General features: G+C 48.9%; 1 protein-coding gene and 1 long non-coding RNA gene across 7 annotated transcripts; one reads left to right on the plus strand and one right to left on the minus strand.

Moving 5' to 3' along the window:
• Positions 1-5,092: 5,092 nt before the first annotated feature.
• LOC117198567 (uncharacterized) lies at positions 5,093-5,790 on the minus strand. Its single transcript, XR_004479757.2, has 2 exons — positions 5,597-5,790; positions 5,093-5,290 (listed from the first exon to the last, which is right to left on the minus strand). It is a non-coding gene; the product is annotated as an uncharacterized LOC117198567 (long non-coding RNA).
• A 37-nt stretch (positions 5,791-5,827) lies between these two features.
• On the plus strand, positions 5,828-22,487 carry DNAJA4 (DnaJ heat shock protein family (Hsp40) member A4). Of its 6 annotated transcripts, XM_004285267.3 has the most exons (8): positions 5,828-6,054; positions 6,434-6,572; positions 11,889-12,069; positions 14,011-14,115; positions 15,188-15,415; positions 16,427-16,657; positions 20,336-20,436; positions 20,533-22,487. In XM_004285267.3, the coding sequence occupies exons 1-8, from the start codon at positions 5,984-5,986 to the stop codon at positions 20,746-20,748; spliced, it is 1,272 nt and encodes a 423-aa protein (XP_004285315.1). In that variant the 5' UTR covers positions 5,828-5,983; the 3' UTR covers positions 20,749-22,487. The 6 variants fall into 6 exon arrangements, 4 of the variants coding, with proteins under 4 accessions (XP_004285315.1, XP_049562571.1, XP_033271585.1 ...); XR_007475878.1 differs by lacking the exon at positions 20,336-20,436 and having other exon boundaries at positions 16,530-16,657; positions 20,533-20,669; XR_004479756.2 differs by lacking the exon at positions 20,533-22,487 and having other exon boundaries at positions 16,530-16,657.
• Positions 22,488-22,660: the final 173 nt, after the last annotated feature.

The following is a 22,660-nucleotide window of genomic DNA, read 5'->3' on the forward strand; positions in this document are numbered from 1 at the left end:
CGGCCTGCACGCAGCGCTGTACTGCCAGTGCCCAGCACAGAGCCAGCACTCAGCACGTGCACACCGACCCTCTGCGGTGGTGCAACGAAGCAATTCCATCTGAGAGCACTGGCTCTCTGCCAGGCACAGGTTAATACTGTCCCCGTTAATCTGTACAACAAGCCCACGAAGTCAGTGTTCTTATCCCCGTTTTACAGAGGTGGGAATTGAGGTTCAGGAAGAGGTAATTTGCCCAAAGTTGCACAGCCAGTGAGAGGCAGGGCCTCTCCCAGCAGAAGTCCTTAGGGATAGTCAAACAGTGGCCTGGAGTGACAACTGCTAGTTTAGGGGCCAACAAATTAACATCCTCCTATTGGAGAAACCCTGTGACAACCCCCTGCACCCCGCAAGCACCAGCTCCACCGTTCCCGGCCTGGGTGCCGCCTGGGCACTGGCCCTCTGCTCCTTTCACCACACTAGCCTCTCATGGTTTGGGCTCCTCTCTACATTCCTGCTTCTCTTGCCTCTCTGATGGCTGTTCTTCCTCCTCCCACTTCCTAAAGGCAGGTGTTCCCCGTAGCTTCTCCTTGCTACCTTCTTCCTCTCTCTACACTCTCCCTCTAGGCCAGCCTGTCAACCCCTTGGCCCCTCTTTGGAGGGGGCTCTCACATCTGCACGCCCAGCTCAGACCTCTCCCAGCCCCTGGTTATTCCTCCCAGAAGGCTGCTCCTGCTCTGAGACCTTCAGTGGCTCCCAGGGGCCATCAGAGGAGGAACAAACTCCTCCCTGAGGCATTCCGGGCTCTGCTGTACCTATCTCCACTTCTCTCCCAATTCAGAGCCTTCATCCATGCCAGCACTGTGCTCTCTGCCTTTATTCTGCTGTCCCTTCAAGCAGGACCCCCCTCCCTCCCACCTCTGCCCCAGGTAGCTCTCACTGCCTGGTTTAGGGCACATACCCTCCCCCTGGAAGTCCTTCCAGACCCCTTCCCCAATCACAGGCGGCTCTCCCTCTTCAGTAGACTCCATGGAGAACCTGTCCCAGGCTGCCTTTGCAAGAGCTATTTCTGTGCTTGCTTTGACTCTCCTTCCACCCAGGGTCACACGGGGAGTCTGGTACTGGGATTCAGGGAAAATGCCCAACCTATGACTTTTAGTTTTGCCTCTTTGTGTAGAAGTCTCCTCAGCTGTAAAGTGAGGGGTGTGGAATTGGATCAGCATTTCCCTAATTCCCAAGTACCGTCATTTTTGCTTTATCCTTGTGTCACCTGTACTATCATATACTTATATTGCTTACCTTACATATTTAGCTACTTATTTTTTAAACTTTTTATTTTATTTTTGGCTGCACTGGGTCTTCGTTGCTGCGTGCAGTCTTTCCCTAGCTGCGGCGAGCGGGGGCTACTCTTCGTTGCGGTGCGTGGGCTTCTCATCGCGGTGGCTTCTCTTGTTCTGGAGCACGGGCTCTAGGCGCACGGGCTTCAGTAGTTGTGGCACGTGGGCTCAGTAGTTGTGGTTCGTGGGCTCTACAGCTCAGGCTCAGTAGTTGCGGCACACGGGCTTAGCTGCTCCGCGGCATGTGGAATCTTCCCAGACCAGGGCTCGAACCTGCGTCCCCGGCATTGGCAGGCAGATTTTTTTTTCCATCTTTAAAATATAACATTTATTGCTTAGATGGTTTGATACAGAACAGCTTTTTCTTCTCATTCTGAACTTGGAAGTACTATACAACTGAACGCAAAGCGGAACGCAAAGTACCCAAACCGAACTTGGGATTCTGTGTTCATGTGGCATAAACCAGTTTTGTACATAACGCAGCATAAGTTTTTAAGTTCCCTTTAGAAAAATATGAATTCTACACGTTTATTATTGTTTCCTGCTTAACGCATGGGCTGAAATCACTAGGATCAACTTCCTTCTGGAGGAGAGAGAGGAACAGAGGGTGGAAAGAATGGTGAAACTTTCTGAAACCGGCATCCGACCGTCACATAGCTTCCCCAGGGCTGGTGGAAAAAACAGTCCTTTGGGTTTTTTGTTTTGTTTTCACAGCTGGGAGTTTCATGTAGTGATTGAATCTCAGCATCGTGTCCATAAATCAAGAGAAAAACAAAAGAGAGAAATGTGCACCTCAAAAACCTTCTCAGAAGATCCATATATATATATTTGTAAAAGCCCTGAGAGAAGGAGAAAGAGAATCAAACAAACGTATAGAAACAAATTAGCTGGACATGCAAACTAAGCTATGATTCACCCAGAGTTTAAACAATCACAAATTTCAGTTTAATACTGGGGGAGGGGACAGAACAACAAACAAATGATACATCTCTCAACCTCACTAGTAAAATGTGGCAAAACCTTATCCACTAGGAGGGTGCAGATGAAGGCTAAATAAAGCTTTCAATCAAATAGTGATTATTAAAAAAAAAAAATAGTGATTACTGCGAGCTGCAGCCCCGGCTGTGCTGCGGCCTGGTTGGCAGGAGGATTCTTAACCACTGCGCCACCAGGGAAGTGCCTATACACATACCTTTTGTTCATTTGTTTTTATTTTTTATACAGCAGGTTCTTATTAGTTATCTATTTTAAACATATTAGTGTATATATGTCAACCCCAATCTCCCAGTTCATCCCACCCCCACCCCCCAACTTTCGCCCCTTGGTGTCCATACGTTTGTTCTCTACATCTGTGTCGCTATTTCTGCCCTGCAAACCGGTTCATCTGTACCATTTTTCTAGCTTCCACACATATACATTAATAAACGATATTTGTTTTTCTCTGACTTATTTCACTCTGTATGACAGTCTCTAGGTCCGTCCACGTCTCTACAAATGACCCACTTTCGTTCCTTTTTATGGCTGAGTAATATTCCATTGTATATATGTACCACATCTTCTTTATCTATTCATCTGTCGATGGGCATTTAGGTTGCTTCCATGACCTGGCTATCGTAAATAGTGCTGCAATGAACACTGGGGTGCATGTGTCTGGTTTTTTTTGGCTGCGTTGGGTCTTCGTTGCTGCACATGGGCTTTCTCTAGTTGTGGTGAGCGGGGGCTACTCTTCGTTGCGGTGCGCAGGCTTCTCATTGCTGTGGCTTGTCTTGTTCCAGAGCACGGGCTCTAGGTGCACAGGCTTCAGTAGTTGTGGCACGTGGGCTCAGTAGTTGTGGCTTGCGGGCTCTAGAGCGCAGGCTCAGTAGTTGCAGTGCACAGGCTTAGTTGCTCCGCGGCATGTGGGATCTTCCCAGACCAGGGCTCGAACCCGTGTCCGCCTGCATTCGCAGGCAGATTCTTAACCACTGCACAACCAGGGAAGCCCGCATGTGTCTTTTTGAATTACGGTTTTCTCTGGGTATGTGCCCAGTAGTAGGATTGCTGGGTCATATGGTAGTTCTATTTTTAGTTTTTTGCTTCTTTTTTAGTTTTGGTTTTTTGGCTGTGAGGCACGTGGATCTTAGCTCCCCGATCAGGGATTGAACCCACACCCCCTGCCTTCCAATGAAGGTGAAGTCTTAACCACTGGATCCAGGGAAGTCCCCATCTACTTTTTTTAACCTAAATAAAAATGAGACTTTACCTTGCCTTCTGTGACTCGAAAACCAATGTCACTTGCAATAAAGGTTGCAATACAGAAAAAGTGAACCATGAAAACAAACACATAACTGATAAAGTAAGAAACGTCTGTGCACAGCCTCAAATCTTCCCATGCATACTTCGAGGAAACAATGTCCTAGAACATCAGAGGCTTTGTCAAACGTAAACAAATCTGGATGCTGGCTGAAGTGGTAAAGAGAGATTTTCATCAGTAGTAACTATTGCAATAGGGAAAAGAGACCAGCATGAACTGAACTCAACTTTAATTTGGACAGAAATAGCTGGGTATTTTAAAGTGAAAATGAAGAAGGGAGGGAGGCACCTGGGGGCTCAGTAGAGTCAGAGAAATGAAAACTTACCAAAGGTCAAGTGTAAATGCAACTAGGCCAGTGGTGTCTGCTAGCTGGTATTATTGAAGTTAGAATTCTACTTTCTCACAGAGACTGGGAGACAGAGGCTCTGTCCTCAGGTGTCCTCAGGTGTTGGCTGGAACAAACAGTAAAAATTTTTGGCAGCCTTTTCTCAGGCAGGCACTTTAAGGGGGGGCGGTGTTAGAGCCACCTTAGGGAGGCAGCCTTGAGCTATTAGAAACTATGCTAGTGGTTGTTCAAGTCTTTACTGGCCAAGGCTGAGGCCTAGTTGAGAAGAGGGTTCAGAGGAGCCTGGCTAGAATTTCATAAAGGAGAGAATCTTTGTCAGCTTCTTCAGCTTAGATAAAAGTGAAAAGAACATAATGCATCATAGTGTGATGAGACTATGAGCCAGGTGCTCCAGGAGCTTATGAGGTAGATACTCTTAATATTATCCCCATAAAAAGGTTGAGGAATCTAAGGCTCAGAAAGGTTAAATCACCTGCCCAAGGTCAGGCAGCCAGAGGTAGCAACTGGAACCTAGGTCTCACTGGTTCCAGAGTTCATAGGCCCATTCTATGCCTATAGGCTCTGACCACCCACAAATGCCCTTCCTGCCAGTGTCACTGGTCCAGACTATTGAGTCTGGATAAATGTGTGGTGCAGGGCAGTGGTTCTCAGCTCTGGCTGCTCAGTGGAATCACCTGGGGACCTTTAAAAGTACTGATGCTTGGGTTCCACCCCCAGAAGTGCTGGTGCAATTGGACTGGGGTGCAGCCTGGACACTGGGATTTTTAGAAGCTCCCAGGTGATCCCTATGAACAGCCAGGTTTGAGATTTGGATGATCACTGTGTGCTAGAAGCCTTCACAGTGATCATCCCATGTGATCCTTGCAAGAGCCCTGTGAGGAAGGCAGGCAGGCAGGCGGCAATGACCGTGCCCTGCTGATGAGGAAACAAGCTCAGAGAGGCTAAGGCTCATATAGTTAATAACATCTGGGGATGGAACCAAGTTTGTTGACCTCTGCCAAAGGTTACTGCTCTTCAGAGGTCTAACTGAGAGGGAAAAAGCAATGTCTCCAAGAACAGAAATGAGCAGCTTACTTTCTCTCGCAAGTTAAAAGTCATTTCTCACCCCCACTGAACACGTGGAGGAGGGGATAGTACTTGCCTCAGCCACAGGACCCAAAACGAGGCCAAGGGATCCCAGACAGGTGAGCAGTGGCCAACCCTCCCTGGCAGTGTACCATCGGCAGAAGTCAAGGCTGGGCTGGAGCAAGAAGGCCTGCAGTTCTCTGATAGTGCTGCTTCCCACGCCCACGTTCCTGCAGTGGGTGGTGATCCTTGCTACCAGGCACCTGCTGGGAGCTGGGCACAGCAAAAGGAAGTCAGGGACCCATTACTGTACCAGGCAGTGAGGGTCCTGCTGCAGTCTCCAGAACCGCTCTCCCACCCCAGCCCCAAGCCCACTGCGCCCACGAGCCTGCTCTGGAGGGGAGGGGGCACTGCCCACCTTTGGGAGACCTGGGGGACGTCACTGCTCACATCTAACGGGCGTCACTCCCCACATCTGGGGGACGTCAAGGGTTCCCAGTTGTGGGCAGTTGAGAGAGCACCGTCCACAGCTGGAGCCAGCAAAGCACCACTGTACGTATCTGGAAGGCTTAGGCTCACCTCAGCCTTGAAGATGCCCCGGGGGGCGCCAGCAGCTTCAGGAAATGGCCTCAGGAAATGCGACTCCAGCACAGTAGAGGGCCCCTACCCACTCCAAACCCCTCAAAAACGCAACAATCAGAGGCATGCCTCAGGGCGCATCCGGGACATAACCAAACAGAGGGCGGCCACACCCCCAGGGAGAGGCCGGGTGGGGACAGCAGGGCGCAGCCCTCCCAGTCCAACCCCTCGGGGCAGGGTTCCCGCCGACGCTGCCCTTCAGGCCACCTGATCTTCGAGCCAGCCGGACCCACGGACCCACGCAAGGGAAAAGGGACGGCCCCGGGGTGGCGGGGCGGCCGTCGGAAGGCGCCCTCCACTCCGAAGCCGTCTTCCAAGACCCCCAACATGGCCCGGGGCGGCAGTCAGAACTGGAGCTCCGGGTACTCAGACTGCAGGCCGGAGGCACAGGCGACCGGGTGAGCCGGGAGGTCGCGCCAGGCCGGGGCGTCGGGGGTCCGGGCCGCTAACCCACCGCAGCGCCCCAGCCAGTCAGCTCCAGGCGCCGCCGGAACCTCCGCGAAGGTTCTGGGCCTTTGTGGCGTCACTGTCTCCTTGCGGAACCTTCCGCCGGCGCCGAATAAAACCCGCCGCGGAGGAGCCGGCGGCTCGAGTGCGGCGGAGCTGAGAGAGGAGGGTATCCCGGCGCAGGCGGGAGGGAGCCCCGGGCGGCGGCGGCGGCGGCAGCAGCAGCCGTGACCGTGACCGTGACCCGCGGGCGGGCGGCGGGGGCGCGGGCCAGGGGCCCGGCTGGGGCGTCCGGGGCGCGCTGACCGTCCTGCCCGCCCCGCCCCGCAGAGAAAAGATGGTGAAGGAGACCCAGTACTATGACATCCTGGGGGTGAAGCCCAGCGCCTCCCCGGAGGAGATCAAGAAGGCCTATCGGAAGCTGGCGCTCAAGTACCACCCGGACAAGAACCCGGATGAGGGCGAGAAGGTGCGGGCCGGGCTCGCGCGGGGCCCGCCGTCAATTATTCAGCCCGGAGCTCGGGGGCTGTGAATTATTGAAGGCTGCGGGGAATCCGAGCCGCGTTTGTTGGAGAGGCGGTCGCCAGGTGCCGCGCACCACGCCGCGGGGCCGGGGCTGGGGGTGGTCCGAGGCGGAGGGGGCGCGGCGCGGTCAGTTGGAGGGCGCTTCGTCGAGCCCCAGCCTCGCCGGGCTGGGCATCTGGGCTGGTGCCAGGGCCCGAGGCGCCGGGACCCCTCGTGAGCCCCCGCGCAGCCCATTCATTCCTCCCTTCGCTCCACAAGGGCCCCTCCGAACGCCGGGGAGGGCCGGGACTGAAACGTGGGGGCCCAGTTCTCCTAGGGTTTGCGGGCATTCCTGTCGGAAAGGCAGCCAGCAAGCCGGGAAACTGAGGCACACGCGACCAGAAGAAGTTGTGTACTTGCTGGGGACGACCGGGGTTGAATTATTTTTGTGCTCATATTCCCTGTTGATGCATAAGCCCTAGAGGTGAGTTTCTTTAATCTGAGTTAGTACCTTGGACAAACCCGGTGTCCTTCTTGAGAATGGCCGACTGGATTTGTTCTGTGTGCCTGTCTCCTGCCTGATCAAGGTTGTCAGACATTGAACAATCACCTTTTCTTTATTAAACAGGGACATGGAGATCTTTAACCTGACACATCATTTTATATGAACATTACAGGTTTCCCGTGACAAATGACCCGCAGTGGATCCTAAGTACCAATAATAATAGGCTGAAAAATGCTCTGCATCATAGAGGCCTAAATTAAACTTTTTCATCCAGTTCACAGAGAAAGAGTCAACCTGTTTTTTATGCCCAAGGAAGCTCATTACCCACCAGAATAGGTGATTAGAAAGATCAGGCATTGATCCTTGGGAAAGCTTGTTGGCCTTCCCACTCCTCCTTTGACTTCTTGCCATTTTCTTATAAAACTTGGGATATCCTAGATGGCTTTTGGGAGGTGGGGCTTTTGTGGTAGCTGATAGCAGTGACACCTGGGCCACTTTTGAAGCCGTAGATTACCTGTCTAGCATTAGACTCGTGGAAACGGCTGTAGTATCAAAATACCTGTCTGTGTTAGCTTTTCCAAGCTGGAGAAACCTGCCTAAAGAAGGTTGGCTGGGTGGCAACAGTGATAGGATATTTATATTTAGCCACAGGTGCCGAGTGTCGCTGTCACAAGTTTAAAATGCTTTCCTGGAAGACCATTTGTCTGTTACTCGTGTTCTTTCTCATCTATATTTAGGTGGCTTACTGTAGCTTTTAAAGTCACTGGCTTTCTACGTGGTGTTGGTGATTCATAGATGTGCTCCCTAAATTCACTGTAGGCTGTTTCTGTGAGTAGCCTTAAAGGAGAGCGCACCCAGGCTTCTAATTTCACGTTTCAGAGGCGGCACATGGGAAAGCCTTCTGACCCTGGTTCAGGTCAGATCTCTCCAAGAGTGAGTTCAGGCACTCTCCAAGAGTAAGTCATGGCTGTGTGCCATTGGAGTGAGTCTGCTCTTGGTGTTCTGAAGCTTTTTTTTAAATTGGACTTAACCTGTACTACATTTCTGTAGGTGTTGCCCTGCATATACCTGCCTGGGCAGAGGTGGTTGATTTGTTTTAAACTAATATTTATTTATAGCCAGATACTGAATTAGTGTCACTTAAGTGAGGCTCCTGAAGTGTCTGGCGGGTCCCTTTCAGCTTAGAGGTGGGGGGTTCTGTGATGTTCCAGGAATACTTTTCCCTTCCCACCTTCCATGAAGGGGATAAAACCCTTTAATTTAGTTCTCAGCTAAAACTTCTTCCGACCTCTGACCATAGGCTGACCCACTGGTCTAGTCCTCATCCTCATTTAATTATGATTCCTTGTTTGCTACCTGTATTCCCTAGAAACGAAAGGGTTTGAGGAGACTGGGGACACAATTTATAGAAACTGCTGTAAAGTTCCCTAGAGAGGACTCATTCATTCATTCACTCACCAGATACCTCCTTTTTGGTCCTGCTGTGGGCTGGGCACACTGTGTAGGCCTTTTCTTTTTTGTGCAAGTTTGTGTGTAGTTCTTGTCCACTTTATCTGTTCATAGGTGGAACCTTTTAATTTTTTTCCCCCAAGTTTGTCACTTTATTAATGTCTCTTCAAAAACAGACTGAGCCAGTCCATTCCCCCTTGCTCCAGGGCAACTGAGAAGGCTATTAGGGTGTTGGTCTTTGTTTTGTGGCCTGTTGTCCTGTGTTGCTAAGCATTGGGCAGCCGGTGTTTGTTGTCAGGTGTTCTGTATGGAGTCTCTACTTTTCTGCAGCTGGTTTTCTGAAAGACACACGGGCAGTGGGTCAGTAAGCGAGTCCCTTTCAGGGGTCGTGATAGGGGGCATGTTCTTGGTTATTAACCCCAGCCAGCTTTTGAGATGAGTTTGGTCTTTTGGCCAATTTTACTGTAACTTTTTTTTTTTTTTTTTTTTTTTTTTTTTGCGGTACGCGGGCCTCTCACTGCTGTGGCCTCTCCAGTTGCGGAGCACAGGCTGCGGACGCGCAGGCTCAGCGGCCATGGCTCACGGGCCCAGCGCTGCGCAGCATGTGGTATCTTCCCGGATCAGGGCACGAACCCGTGTTCCCTGCATCGGCAGGCGGACTCTCAACCACTGCGCCACCAGGGAAGCCCTACTGTAACTTTTAGTTTGAATAATAGATTTTTAAGTTAAAAAATCATAAAAGAGAGCATAACAGTGCAGAAAATTTCAGAATATTGAGGAAAACCCACCAAGTACACATCACTCTAACTGCTGTCCCTGTGTTTCTTTCCAGGCTTTCTCCAGGGTGATTGTACATGGTCATCCTGGCACACAGGGTTTTTTTTTTTTTCCCTCACCACTGAATATTTTATAGTAAATACTTTCCCCAGTAGCTACATAGTCTCCAAAGCCATTTTCCAGCTGCATAACGATCTTATTAAAGGAACTGTGGCACATTATTAGTCTGAAAGGTGAGAGGTCAGAGTACTAGTCTCCAGCTGTGAGATGGGTGAGGGTCAGGCAGGGACTGAATTAGACTCTGGAGTGCTGAGACCCCACCCCCACCCCCAGGGTAGTGGGAGTCCTGCCCCTTTGTGAGGTCTGGCCTCTGGTTGAATGCCCCAAGAGACGGGGCATTACTTTTCCTTTTTAGAGTAATCATCCGTTCTGTTAAGTGCAAAAGTCTTTCAATTATCCAGAGTGTTTCTAATGGACATTCTCTTGAAGCATGTTTACCTAGTACAGACAGGCCCAGAGACTCCCTGGGGGCAGCCTGGCCTGGTTGTTTTCTGATCTTCCTTACTGGCCACCTAATCCCTACACCTTATTTTCCTTCTGTGGAAAGGAGTGGTGGTGAACGATACCTACTTCTTTACAGAAATGGTGGGAGAATCAACGCACCAAAAGACCTACTCAGTATGATTCTGATGTCTCTAAGACAGTTTTTTAAATTACCCAGTTGTTAGCTATTATTTATTAGCTATCATTTATTATTTATTAGTTACTTATTAGATCTCTATCGGGGATCTGTAGTACAAGAGAAAACCTAGTGTCTGTCAGTTTCCATATTTGTATATTCAAAGTACTTTATTTTTCCTGTATGTTCTGTATTTTTTTTTTTCTTCCTAAACCATTCCCCTGGAGGGCGAAGACCCTATCTCACTTATTCATTTCTCAATTCCCAGAATTGAGCCATTCATATAACAAGTATTTACCAGGTACCTTCTACAGGCCAGACAGTGTTCTAGGTTTGGGGATATGGCAGTGGACAAAGCTGACCTAACCACCTGTCCTCATGGAGCTGACACTGCAGTGGGGACACCATCACAGCAGTAAGTGCTCTGGTATTGGGGAACAGCAAGGAGGCCAATGGCGCACGAGCAGAATTGCGGGGAGCTGGAGTCAAAGGTGTCAGTTTGGGCTTGTAGACCAGAATAAGAACTGGCTTTTACTCCAAGTGAGCCGGGCCCCTTGGAGGGCTTGGGGCAGAGGGCTGACGTGATTGGCTGGCAAGTTCTGGCTGCTGTGCAGAGAACAGACTGAAAGCTGAGGTGAAGGCGGAAGATGGGAGTCCAGTGAGGAGGTCACTGTGGCTATCCAGGCCAAGGAGGGTGTCCTCCGCCAGGGCGGGCGTGGTGGTGGTAGTGGTGAGAAGGGATGGATTTTGGATATTTTATGTGGTGTTTTGATTTTATGTTAAAAACTTCCATATATCTGCAGAAAAGGTGAGAGTGGTACAATGAACACCTGCCTTTCTTTCACGTACCTTCACTGATTATAAATAGGTTGTCACATTTGCTTTCCCTATATTATTATTATTTGCTAAAGCTTTTGAGGGTAAGTTGCATACATCATAACCTTTCAGCCCTAAATGTTTATCCTTGGGAAAACAACATCCTTGTACATAACCACAGTACATTTATCAAATTTAAGAAGTTGAACATTGAGAAAAAAATTCCCATTTTTCCAGTTGTTCCAGTGTCCTTTGTAGCAATTTTTTCCCCAGTGCAAGATCCAGTCCAGGATCCAATCCAGGGTCACACACTGCATTTAGTTTTCCTGTCTTTTAGTTTTGCAGAATGTACCTCAGTTTGGGTTTTCTGATTCTTTTCGTACAGTTGGATTCCAGGATACATTTTTGGCAGGCATGTGACACATGGGGTGTTGTGTCTTAGGGTACTGGAGATGGACATTTGAAGGTAGCACCAGAAGGATTTGTTGACAGATAAGATGTGAGGGAGAGGAAATGAGGTTTTGGAATTGCCAATAAGTGAGCTATGGGGGAGACTATGGGAGGGGCAGGACTTTGGGGGGGAGATCAGGACAGATTTGCTCACAGTGTCTGCAGCCTGCATGCGGATGGATGCTCACAGGATGTCTGTAGTTGCATTTTATGCTAGTAACCTAGGAAAGCAGCCCTCCTGAGCTGGAAAGCAGCCCCCATGGGCTTTATCCAGTTGTAGGTTAAGCCCTGGCCTGGTCTCACTGTATCTTAGCTCCATTCTACTTCTTCCTGTCTGGTGCAGCCTGAGGAGGGAGAAACTCCTCCTTACTGCTCTGTATCCTTATTCTCTGCAGTGGCCCTGCCTCTCATCCCTTAGTAATGTTTGCCCTATGTATCCCACTCTACAAAGGGATTAAATGGAAAAGTCAGGTTTCAGATAACATATAGACCTGCTAGTTTGGGGGTTGGGTGTAGAATCCCTCTGTCATTGCATTTATATGGTGGGTTTGCTTCATGAACAACTCAAACCTTCTCTTTTTAATCTCTCTTTTTTTCTTTTGAAGTTTAAGCTCATATCCCAGGCATATGAAGTGCTTTCAGATCCAAAGAAAAGGGACATTTATGACCAGGGCGGCGAGCAGGCAATTAAGGAAGGAGGCTCAGGCAGCCCCAGCTTCTCTTCCCCCATGGACATCTTTGACATGTTCTTTGGTGGCGGAGGACGGATGGCTAGAGAGAGAAGAGGTAACTGCTTTGAAAGACGTTAAGCAAGTTTTATAGTTTCCAAATTGTACGTGTTGCTGGAATCAGGACAGATCATGCCTTAAAAGGGTGTAGTTGTCATGTTTGGGGATCATTAGCTTTAGTTCATCGCTTGTTTAGTCTACCTGGAATCTCTTAGTGCATTTAGCAATTAATTGCCTGACACCTTCCCAACACCACATATAAAGGAGCAAATGGGGAATTCCCTGGTGATCCAGGGGTTAGGACTCGGTGCTTTCACTGCTGGGGCCTGTGTTCAGTCCCTGGTCAGGGAACTAAGATCCTGCAAATGGTGTGCCCCGCCCCACCCCCACCCCCACCACCACACAAAAAAGGAGCAAATGGCGGTGAGGAGAAAGGAGGAAGTTCAAGTTCATCTTGCCCTCTTTTTCTCTTTTGTTGGGGTCAGGTTCCATTTATGTTCCTAAGGGACATAAATGGCACCTCCTGTGGTTATTAGTGATACCTCTGCCGAGAGTGCTCTTCTCCCCTCCTGCACGCTTCCTCCCAGGCCTCCTGACTTGGGCCAGGGCCCGCGGGCTCTATTTCCGGCTGGTGCTCTGCCATGTGCAGTGTGGCCTCATTTTCTCAGCCTGCTCAGGAGATTTTCTAGGTAACAAAAATTTACCCCTTGATGTTTGAACATCTTTGTAAAAGAAACTACTTTGCCTGTCTCTTCAGAATGCATTAGGACTAGCAGCTTCATCCCCAGAGGTGAATTGAGAGACTTAGCTATTGGTGAAATGGCCCCAGGCCCCCGTTTTTGAGTTCTGGGTTTGTTCTTCCTAATTTTTCTATACCTCTTACCTCCTGCCAGGCTCTGGACTGTCACCTCTGTTACCAGTGGTCTCTAATAGCCCCCTTCCCCTGTCCTGCTTACGGTTGATACTCTGCTTTGGACCTCAAAACCAGATAGATAACCAAGCTTATTAAAATCCTGGGTGAAATCAAGATAAGCTCTGCATTGAGGTTTAAGAAGGGTGGTTTGAGGTAAACAAGAGGCCCTTGGAAAAATAAGGCTGTACTTGTTCTCACATTATAATTGACTTTGAGCTTTGAAAAGCTTGGCTGTCAATTCTGTGAATACAGTGTGCTGAAAATCACAAAGGGTTTATTAGGGAAAAATCCTTACCCTGTTTTCTGGGTATGTTGCCTGCTCATATAATTGACAGTGTGGATGTGATTAAAACCTTGGGTATCCTCTTGCCTAGCTCTCTCACTGTCTTGAGATGAACAACTTCACGCCCTTAATTAAGTCATCTCTCAAAGTTGACAGCCAATAAACAAGGACATCATCTCGGTGACTTCGAGAGCCCTATGGGCAGCAGAGAGGGACCTGATGCTGTGGGTCCTGGCAGGCTGGTATGGTGCCAGAGCAGACAGACTCCCACCCTGAAGATGAAAGTCCCACTGTCCTGGATGCACAGACAAGATTTCCACAGATGAAAGCGTTCCCACTTGGCCACGAGACACAGAAGGGCTCAAAAATTAAAGGACGTTATGTTCAAGGAAGAGTTTCAGTTAAAGGTCCAGAGACTGACTTCGTGCAGCATCTATAAGGAGAGGGCTCCTTTCATGGGGAGAACCTAGTTAACCAATCTCATTGGTTAACATTGCCTTGGGTTTCCTCATTGATCTCTCATTCTCAGATTTGTTTTAGCAAATAAAGATGAAAGTCTTTGACATCTATAAATGACTGAATAATTAGCTCATAGCTAGAAAGGGTATTAGTTCTCATACTGGCAAAGGGCCAGAGGATGGGCCAGGTGTGACAGAAGCAAGCATTGCTTCCCACAGGGAAGGGAATGAATGACACAGGCACAGTTTGAGACTTCATACCACTAAAGGTCATATGGGTAGTATTTAATACAGTGGTATATTTAATACAGTATTACTAATTGGTCTTTTTTTTCCCTCGGTAAGGCAAGAATGTTGTACATCAGTTGTCTGTAACTCTTGAAGATTTATATAATGGAGTCACAAAGAAATTGGCTCTCCAGAAAAATGTAATTTGTGAGAAATGTGAAGGTAAGAATTTCTGAATGAGTCTCATAGTTCTGGTCCCTTAGATCTGGAAACAATTCTTACTGTTTTACAATTCAGAGAAAAATAATTTATCTTTTTAAATGTGAAGGTCAGAGATTGCAAACAGGTAGCCTGAGGGGCAAATCCATTTCATTTGGCCCTGTACATTTTTTATTTGGACTGCACATTTATTTAATATGTTGACAATTATTTTAAAAATATAAAAATCAAGAATGGTTGACCCAACCTAGGGGTCGGCAGACTTTTGCTGTAAAGGGCCAGATGATAGGTATTTCTGGGCTTCGTGAGCCATGCAGTCCCTGTCATAACTATTCAACTCTTATCGCAAAAGGAGCGATTGGGCTTCCCTGGTGGTGCAGTGGTTGAGAGTCCGCCTGCCGATGCAGGGGACATGGGTTCGTGCCCCGGTCTGGGAAGATCCCACATGCCACGGAGCGGCTGGGCCCGTGAGCCATGGCCGCTGAGCCTGCGCTCCGCAACGGGAGAGGCCACAACAGTAAGAGGCCCGCGTACCGCAAAAAAAAAAAAAAAAAGGAGCCATAGACTGTAAACAAGCAGATGACATACCTGTCCTTCCAATAAAGCTTTATTTACAAAACCAGTCAGCTGGCCATAGTTTGCTGTCCTTGATTTAAATGTAAATGTAATTAACGTAATTTTTAAAAATCTGATTTTTCAAGAAAAGTCAGATCTGGTGACTTGGTCACACATTGTCCCGCAGAGAAGTGGCTGGGCTGGGTAGCCGCCCTCGTGGACAGGGCTGTTTTCTCCAGTCTCCACTGGTCACACGTAGGCATTCACATTTGGTGAAGTTAAAGCAATGAATTTATCTTGGTATAGCCAAACGCACAAATGTTTGCGCTTACATGTTAACATCTGGATATTGTCTGCTTGGCTAGAATCATCCAGGCTCTTCCACGTGGCTTTTCATGATTGTAAATAGTCAGAATTCAAACCCCAGTGTCCAATTTCATGGCTCATGATCCTTCTCTGGTGGCACCCAGCAGAGACGCTTCTAAGGGAAGAGCACAGCCTTGTTCCTGTCTCCCCACAGGCGTTGGTGGGAAGAAGGGATCTGTGGAGAAGTGCCCAGTGTGCAAGGGGCGAGGGATGCAGATTCACATCCAGCAGATCGGGCCGGGCATGGTGCAGCAGATCCAGACCGTGTGCATCGAGTGCAAGGGCCAGGGCGAGCGCATCAACCCCAAGGACCGCTGTGAAAGCTGCAGTGGTGCCAAGGTCATCCGAGAGAAGAAGATTATCGAGGTGCATGTGGAGAAAGGTGAGTCTGTGCAGCAGTAGCGCCCCACGCTGGTGGACGTGCATCTGAGGTGCTGATTGTGGGGCACAAGGGTTAGGTATCGTGGAAACGAGACACAGCACAAGTGGTATTTAAATGCCGTTAGAGTGTGCCGTCAGTTCTTCCAATTCCCAGGGCATCTTCCATTGACCCTCCCTGGCTTTATTTCCATCCATGTCACCTGCCAAAGTTTTCTTGCTTACAAAACTTCTTTGTAAGGTTTTCCAATGCCCTGGAAGTCACTTAACCTTGATTTTGGTTAATTGCCCTCTCTTGCCCTTCTCAAACTATTACTTTAGAGTCACTGGGAGTGTTATTCCTAATGGCTTTTGTCGCTCATTGGCCGTAAAAGCTTATCTAAGTCTTCATAGCTGTATGTCCCTTTTCTCCACACATTTCCCCTCAGTTGCAGCAGATTCTCCCAAATCTAGCACCTTCCTCCTGCTGTTCATTTTGCCTGGGGCCATCATTTTAGGGTCTTTTTCCCTCTTAGTTGTTCCCCCTGATCATTCTGTGGCTTCCTAATCCAGCAAATGTATTTAGGTGAGAGACCAAAGTACACAAATCAACACCCAAACCAGCACACACGTGGAGGGACTGAACACTGTGCCTGTGTGCACAGAGACTTAGTAGAAGGCCCCCAGAGCCCAGTGCTGCTTGTGCGTCAAGAAGCAGGCGGTGACCTTCTGCTCACAGGGCACTGTCAGCTGAGGCATCGCATGGCCAGGAGGGCGGGGAGTGCGCGGGGAACTTGCGACGTGGCGGCCTCGTTTCCCACCCTCCCTGCTGCACACTTGGCTGAGGCACCTCGTTATGCCGAGGAGAGTGAGGCCTCTTGGTCAGTGGTAATCCCAGCCCCAGGCCTGCACGAGGTTGGGAGGTTTGATGAATAAAGAACCCCCAGAGGGCTCTCTGTGAGCCTTCTTCAAAAGCTTTGTCGGAAGTATGGTTTTAAAGAGAAGTGGCTAATCAGAAAGGGATGATGTTTCATAGGTATGAAAGATGGGCAAAAGATACTGTTTCATGGAGAAGGCGATCAGGAGCCTGAGCTGGAGCCTGGTGATGTCATAATTGTGCTTGATCAGAAGGATCATAGTGTCTTTCAGAGACGAGGCCATGACTTGATCATGAAAATGAAAATTCAGCTTTCTGAAGCCCTTTGTGGCTTCAAGAAGATGATAGAAACACTGGATGATCGAGTCCTTATTATTACATCCAAATCAGGTAATGTTTCAAATGTGTTTCGTTGTAGTTCTTCTGTACGTTTGGCATAATGATGCTGGCAGCTTAGCCTTGTTTCACATTCAAGGTTGACTTCTGTTGCACAAGTTAGTGTGACTTGATTTTCTCTAAATTTAAAGTCATCACTAGGGACTTTTGAGAATTTTATGAATTTCTTTTATAGTCTCCACGAAAAAAATTCAGTTTTGGGGAAAGAGCCTCAAAACAGGAATCTTGGGGATCTAAACTTCTACCTGGAACCTTCCAATTTAACTTAAATTTTTTTAAAAATTAACTTCTTTTTTTTTTTTTGCGGTACGCGGGCCTCTCACTGTCGTGGCCTCTCCCGCTGCAGAGCACAGGCTCCGGACGCGCAGGCTCAATGGCCATGGCTCATGGGCCCAGCCGCTCCACGGCATGTGGGATCCTCCCAGACCGGGGCACGAACCCGTGTCCCCTGCATCGGCAGGCGGACTCTCAACCACTGCACCACCACGGAAGCCCTAAAAATTAACTTTTGTATAATAATACACACCTGATAATAGGTGGTGTTTTTCTATCAAATGGTGATCTGTGCTGATTCATCCATGTTTCTCTAGCCTCTGTGTTGTCGATTACATGTGAGAGACATTTTAAAATAGAATTTTCCTGAAAAAAAAAGACATCGCCTGCCAGCTTATCCTTGGCGGCTTCTAGAGAACCGCCCATCTGCACACAGGCACAGGAGCTTGAGGGAGCTGCCTCTGGACCCAAAGGGTTCTCAAAGGCCTGAGAGCTCAGCCTGCCAGCATGTGTGTAGATGCCAGGCTCCCAGCTCCCAGGAGGGCTAGTGTTCACTGCAGTTGAGTCCATGCCTGGAAGGGGCTGTGAGGAGGCCAGGCAAATTGGAGAAGGGAGAGAGGCCAGGCTGGGGCCCTCAACTTGAAGCTGCCTCCGAATAGCACTTCAGGTCAGTTGTCCATGTCAAAGAATGCCTGGACAGGTGCGGTGGCGGCTGAGCCACCCAGACATCCGTGACCCCATCACTGGCCGTGAGCAGTGCCGCTCTGGTCCCCTCGCTGGCCACAGGGTTAGGGAGTGACTTCTCCTGTGGGTATCTGAGGCTTAGGCTAGAGGGATAGGCTCAGAGCTGGGATGGGAGGTAACCAGCCAATAAGCCTGTCTGAGGGCAGTGTAATTAAGACCCTAAGTCCAGTAGAGTGAGCCACCTTGCCTCCCCAGCCTCCATCCAGGGCTTTCCTGCCTCTGTGTCCGTTTCTCTCTTCCCCTTTCTGGCCTGTTCTCTTTCTCTGCCACTTTCCTCTTTGGCTTTTTCTGTTTCCTCTTTTCTGGGTATAAGTGAAATGGAATTATATATCCAAGTCTTGATCAGAGGTTTGTTTTGGGTTTTTTTGCTTTTGTTTTTTACTTTTTATTTGGAAACAATTTCAGACTAACAAAAAGTTGTAAAAATAAAAACAGTATGAAGACCACGCATGTATGATTTGCCTATTGTTAAAATTCTACCCTGTTTGATTTTTCATTTCTGTGCTTGTGTATAGATACACTTAAGGATTGTGGAAAAGCACTGCAGTATAATGAAAGTATGCATGAAAATTTAAAACACAGCACCTTCCTTTAGATTCCATTCTGTAAGCCTCCCAAGGTACCCAATTCCTCCCCTCACTTCTGTAGGAAAGTTTGGGGATCATAGTTCACACAAAGCCCTAGGCCACAGGCTGTGAGAGGGTATGTGCCCAAGACCCCTGGTATCATGTCCAAGACCCCCAACATTGTCTCAGACCTGATTCCAGTCCTTCGGGGAGCATGAGCTGGGCAGCATCTTTGGGGTGCTGTGTAACTTCTTTGCGAAAGCTAGTCCTTGGCCAAGCTCCCTGGAGCAGGGGCCTCTGCCATGGGATTGGAACCCAGTGTTCCTTGCTGCCTCCCAGCTGATCCCAGCCGCAGGGAAACTGGGAGCCAAGGACGAAAGAGGAAGTGAGCCCCAGAGGGAAGGAAGTCGTAAACCCCGAGAAACCCATTTCCTTGCTTAGTTATAAGGAAGGGCAGGGTGTCCAGAAAACCTTCTGCTGGAGATTTCTCTTGTGCTTTTTCTTTTTGCTCATTTATCTTGTTTTGAGTCCTTTTCTTTCACCTCTTTTCTTGTTTTGGCTTATTTCTCTTTCCTTCATTTCCTCTTCTCTCTTCTGCTACTGAAGTGCCTTCCTCGCCAGAGGCCTTTAGGCTGTCTTGAGCATGGCTGAGAATCAGGAGATTAAAGAAAAAAGTGCCTTAAGAGCTTCACCAGGGTGTGATCCCCCTGAAGGCAGATTTGTACCTCACGGAAGAGCTGGCTCATCATCTCTTTCCTTCTCTTACACGTAGTTGCCCATGCTTGGTCCCACAGTTTCCCTGCCCCGCGGTGAGTTAGAAGCAGAAGCCTGAGGAGTTGTGCTGAGAGCAACAAGAAGTGTGACACCTGACAGGAGCAAAGAGACAGAAAAGCTATTAAAAACAAAGCAAAGACCATAACAAGCCCAGCAGCCTGGGGCCATTTAGCTAATGGGCTCCTCCTGCAATCAGCAGCTCTGAGGGCCACAAGTGAGTCACAGCCCTGCACTGAATGACCTCCAAGGAGAGAGTCCTCCACACCCTTTATTTTAAAAACTCCCGTGAGATACTTTAAAAGATTTCCTCTTGGGGCTTCCCTGGTGGTACAGTGGTTGAGAGTACGCCTGCTGATGCAGGGGACACGGGTTCGTGCCCCGGTCTGGGAAGATCCCACATGCCGCGGAGCCTGCGCGTCCGGAGCCCGTGCTTCGCAACTGGAGAGACCACAACAGTGAGAGCCCCGCCTACCGCAAAAAAACAAAAGATTTCCTCTTGAGAGAGTTCATCCAGGGGAGTGGGATGCTGAATAAATGAGTGTTTGGGCTCCCCCCAACCATTTTTTCTGAACATTTGTTTCTTTGTCCATTTTCATTACTGAGCTGAAGAACATACTTTTTAAAGAGACCCTTTTATCCCTTTTCTTTTCATGTTTGGAAGGAAATGATATTTTTAGATTTGGGGGCGAACCAAGAGCTCTGGGGGGACTAAACTCCCACGATGCCTTTTGAAAAAGTGTAGAATTAAGATCCAGCCCACCAGCTCCTGGAGACTGCCTGTGGCCGGAGCCACCTTGTGAGCCCCCCACCCAGAAGGCTGGCTCTCCTGCCAGGTGGGGTCTGGCTGGACTCTGAGGCCCATTCCTGCTCCAAGCTCTGCTTGAGTCTGTGAGGAGCACACTCTCCTCCCACTCATGGGAAGGTTGTAGTGACAGCCTGACGCAAGAGGCAGGCTGACAGGTATCGCCCCTGTTTACCCGGACTGAGTGTTGACTCCCAGTTCACTGTTTTAAACCAACCTTATGATGGAGGCTTCAGCCCGCTCCTCCTTGGGTACACTGCAGGAGCCCCGTGCGTGGGTCAGAGAGGGTTCCACTCCCGCCCCCCTCCCTCTCATCCCCCTCACCCAGCCGGTTCCTCTGACAGGCATCCTTCTGGTCGGGACCAGCTTTTTAGTCAGATGCCCTGTGACCCCTGCCTTTGCCTGCTGCTGTGGGGGTGATGGTGTCTGCGCCAGGCTCTCCCAACACGGGGACTGACCTCTCCAGGCTGCCCTCCATCTTCCTGTTTCATAAGTAAACCTTCTCTGCGGCAGGTGAGGTGGTAAAGCACGGGGACCTGAAATGTGTGCGTAATGAAGGAATGCCAATCTACAAAGCACCCCTGGAGAAAGGGGCTCTGATCATACAGTTTTTAGTAAGTGCATGTGTTTTATTCTCATGGGACATATAATTAAATGCCTTAATTGGGAAGGGAAGAAACAACTGCTCTTTCCCACCTCACCCTTTACAGGTTATTTTTCCTGAAAAACACTGGCTGTCTCAAGAGAACCTTCTCCAGCTGGAAGCTCTGCTCCCTCCTCGACAGGAAGTCAGGATTACAGATGACATGGATCAGGTGGAGCTGAAGGAGTTTAATCCCAATGAGCAGAACTGGCGCCAGCACAGGGAGGCCTACGAGGAGGATGATGACGGGCCCCGGGCCGGAGTGCAGTGCCAGACGGCATGATGTGGCCTGGTGCAGCGTGGCCCGGCCGGACTAGCACGTGATGAATGTATAAAGTTGGCACAATGAAAATGGCATCGCTTTAATGGCCTCGTGTTTGGGGTGTCCTGTGTATGTGCTCAGCATTCTCAACTGCTGAGTGTCTTTTTGGTTTTTCTTTTTTTTTCTTTTGGTTGTAACTTAAGTTATAGCTTAATTTATATTTAAATGTTTTAAGTGTAAATCACTCTAGTCTGCATATGGAATCTGTTTATTTACATTTTCAGGATATTTTTGAGATGCCAGTGACTGCACTGACACTTTGTGCTTCTAGTGGCTCTGCCATAGTTCAGTTCCACCAATAAAGCACAGCCCAGACGACAGCACTCAGCCCCCTACAAACCTCCAGGCATGAAGTGGGCGACCTGGCCCAAGTCTAGCTCTGCGGTTTCTTCCCCTCCCCACCTCCCGCATAATGGCAAAGTTACTGAGGGCATGATCTCAGGGCTGCTCATGTGACATTTCTGAATCTAGATTCTAGATGCTTCTCCTCAAGAATAAAAGCACATCTGTGGGTTGGGCTTGGCTGCAGTGCCTGGTTCACGCTGAGTGGGCTTCAGGGCCAACTTGGTTCCCACTGTCCTGTGCCCTTGAATGCTTGGAACGGGGTGTGTGTCTGATCATCTCTCTTGGAAGCTTCCTGAACCTTCCAGGCCTTGCGGTGAGGACAAACCAGTGTTTTAAATGAAACGCTGATAAAACTGTTTGCCTGCGCCCCCCGCACCTTGTTTTTTGTTGTTTTATTTTCTGTTGACAGCATTTGCAGTGCTCTCCCACCAAAGTGCTTACTTGTAAAGATAACGAAACCATCCATGTCTGCAGCAGCCTCAGTGCAACGGAATCCACGGGAGATGCTGGTGGTTCAGCCCTGTGGCACAGCCAGCTTCCCTGTCTGACCAGTGATCCTGGATGACTTGAGGGTCTGGAAAGGCACCACCTCATTCTCCCAGGTTGAACTCCCTTCCAAAGGATGGTTCCTCTCCTTGCACAGCCATATCACAAAGGGCTTCCTGCTCAAGGGATAATGTTTTAGTGAGAACTGAAGTTCTACTCTGGACCGCAGTCTGTATGGACTACCACTGTAAATGATAACTTGTTGGGAGGGATATTATTCATTAACTCCTGGCAGGCAGACTACAATTTAAATTTAGGGTTACCTCAACCTTTAGCCATTACTGCTCCTTTCCTTCCCACAACAGTCATGAAGAAAAACTCCTGCCTTCTAAGCTGCTGGGTTAAAGCAGAGGCCACTTTTCAGATCCACCCTTATTGGTTATACAGTATCTGAGAGTTTGACTCAGACCAGGGACCTCCCCAGGAGGGCCAAAGGGTAGATGAGACCCATGGCAGGTAGGTCCAGCGGATGGACCAGGCTCCAGCTGGCTAGTGGGTGGGCATAATTTGCTCAAAATAGGTATAGAAAGAGCCCACCTGTCCCACTTTGACCATCAGTCAGGAAAGACATAAAACCTATTCTTCCAACTAAGCCTATATGAAAATCAATTGACGAATGGACCACAACTCCAGGGTGTTGTTTCTGTGCTGCGACTTCCTAATAAATTATTGCTAGAAAACTGTCTAGTTGATGATGAGGCAAAATTACATTCAGCTCCTTGTCATGTAGAGAATTTGGAGGGTGTTGCTTAAAATTTGTTCCACCTGTATATTTGTCACTTTAAAATTAAAATTGAGCTGGTATGAGAGACAGATGGTTTTGTTTGCTTGTTTTTTAATTTTCTCGAGCTCCAATGACCAGTGCTAAGTGCCAGTTTGCCTCATATTGGTTGACATAACGGAATGAAGTTTCCACTCTCACGGAGCTTATATTTTGGGGGTGGGGATAAATACAAACATCACGCAGTGATGACTGCAGTGA

Source organism: Orcinus orca, chromosome 2, assembly GCF_937001465.1.
Source record: "Orcinus orca chromosome 2, mOrcOrc1.1, whole genome shotgun sequence".
NCBI lineage: Eukaryota > Metazoa > Chordata > Mammalia > Artiodactyla > Delphinidae > Orcinus > Orcinus orca.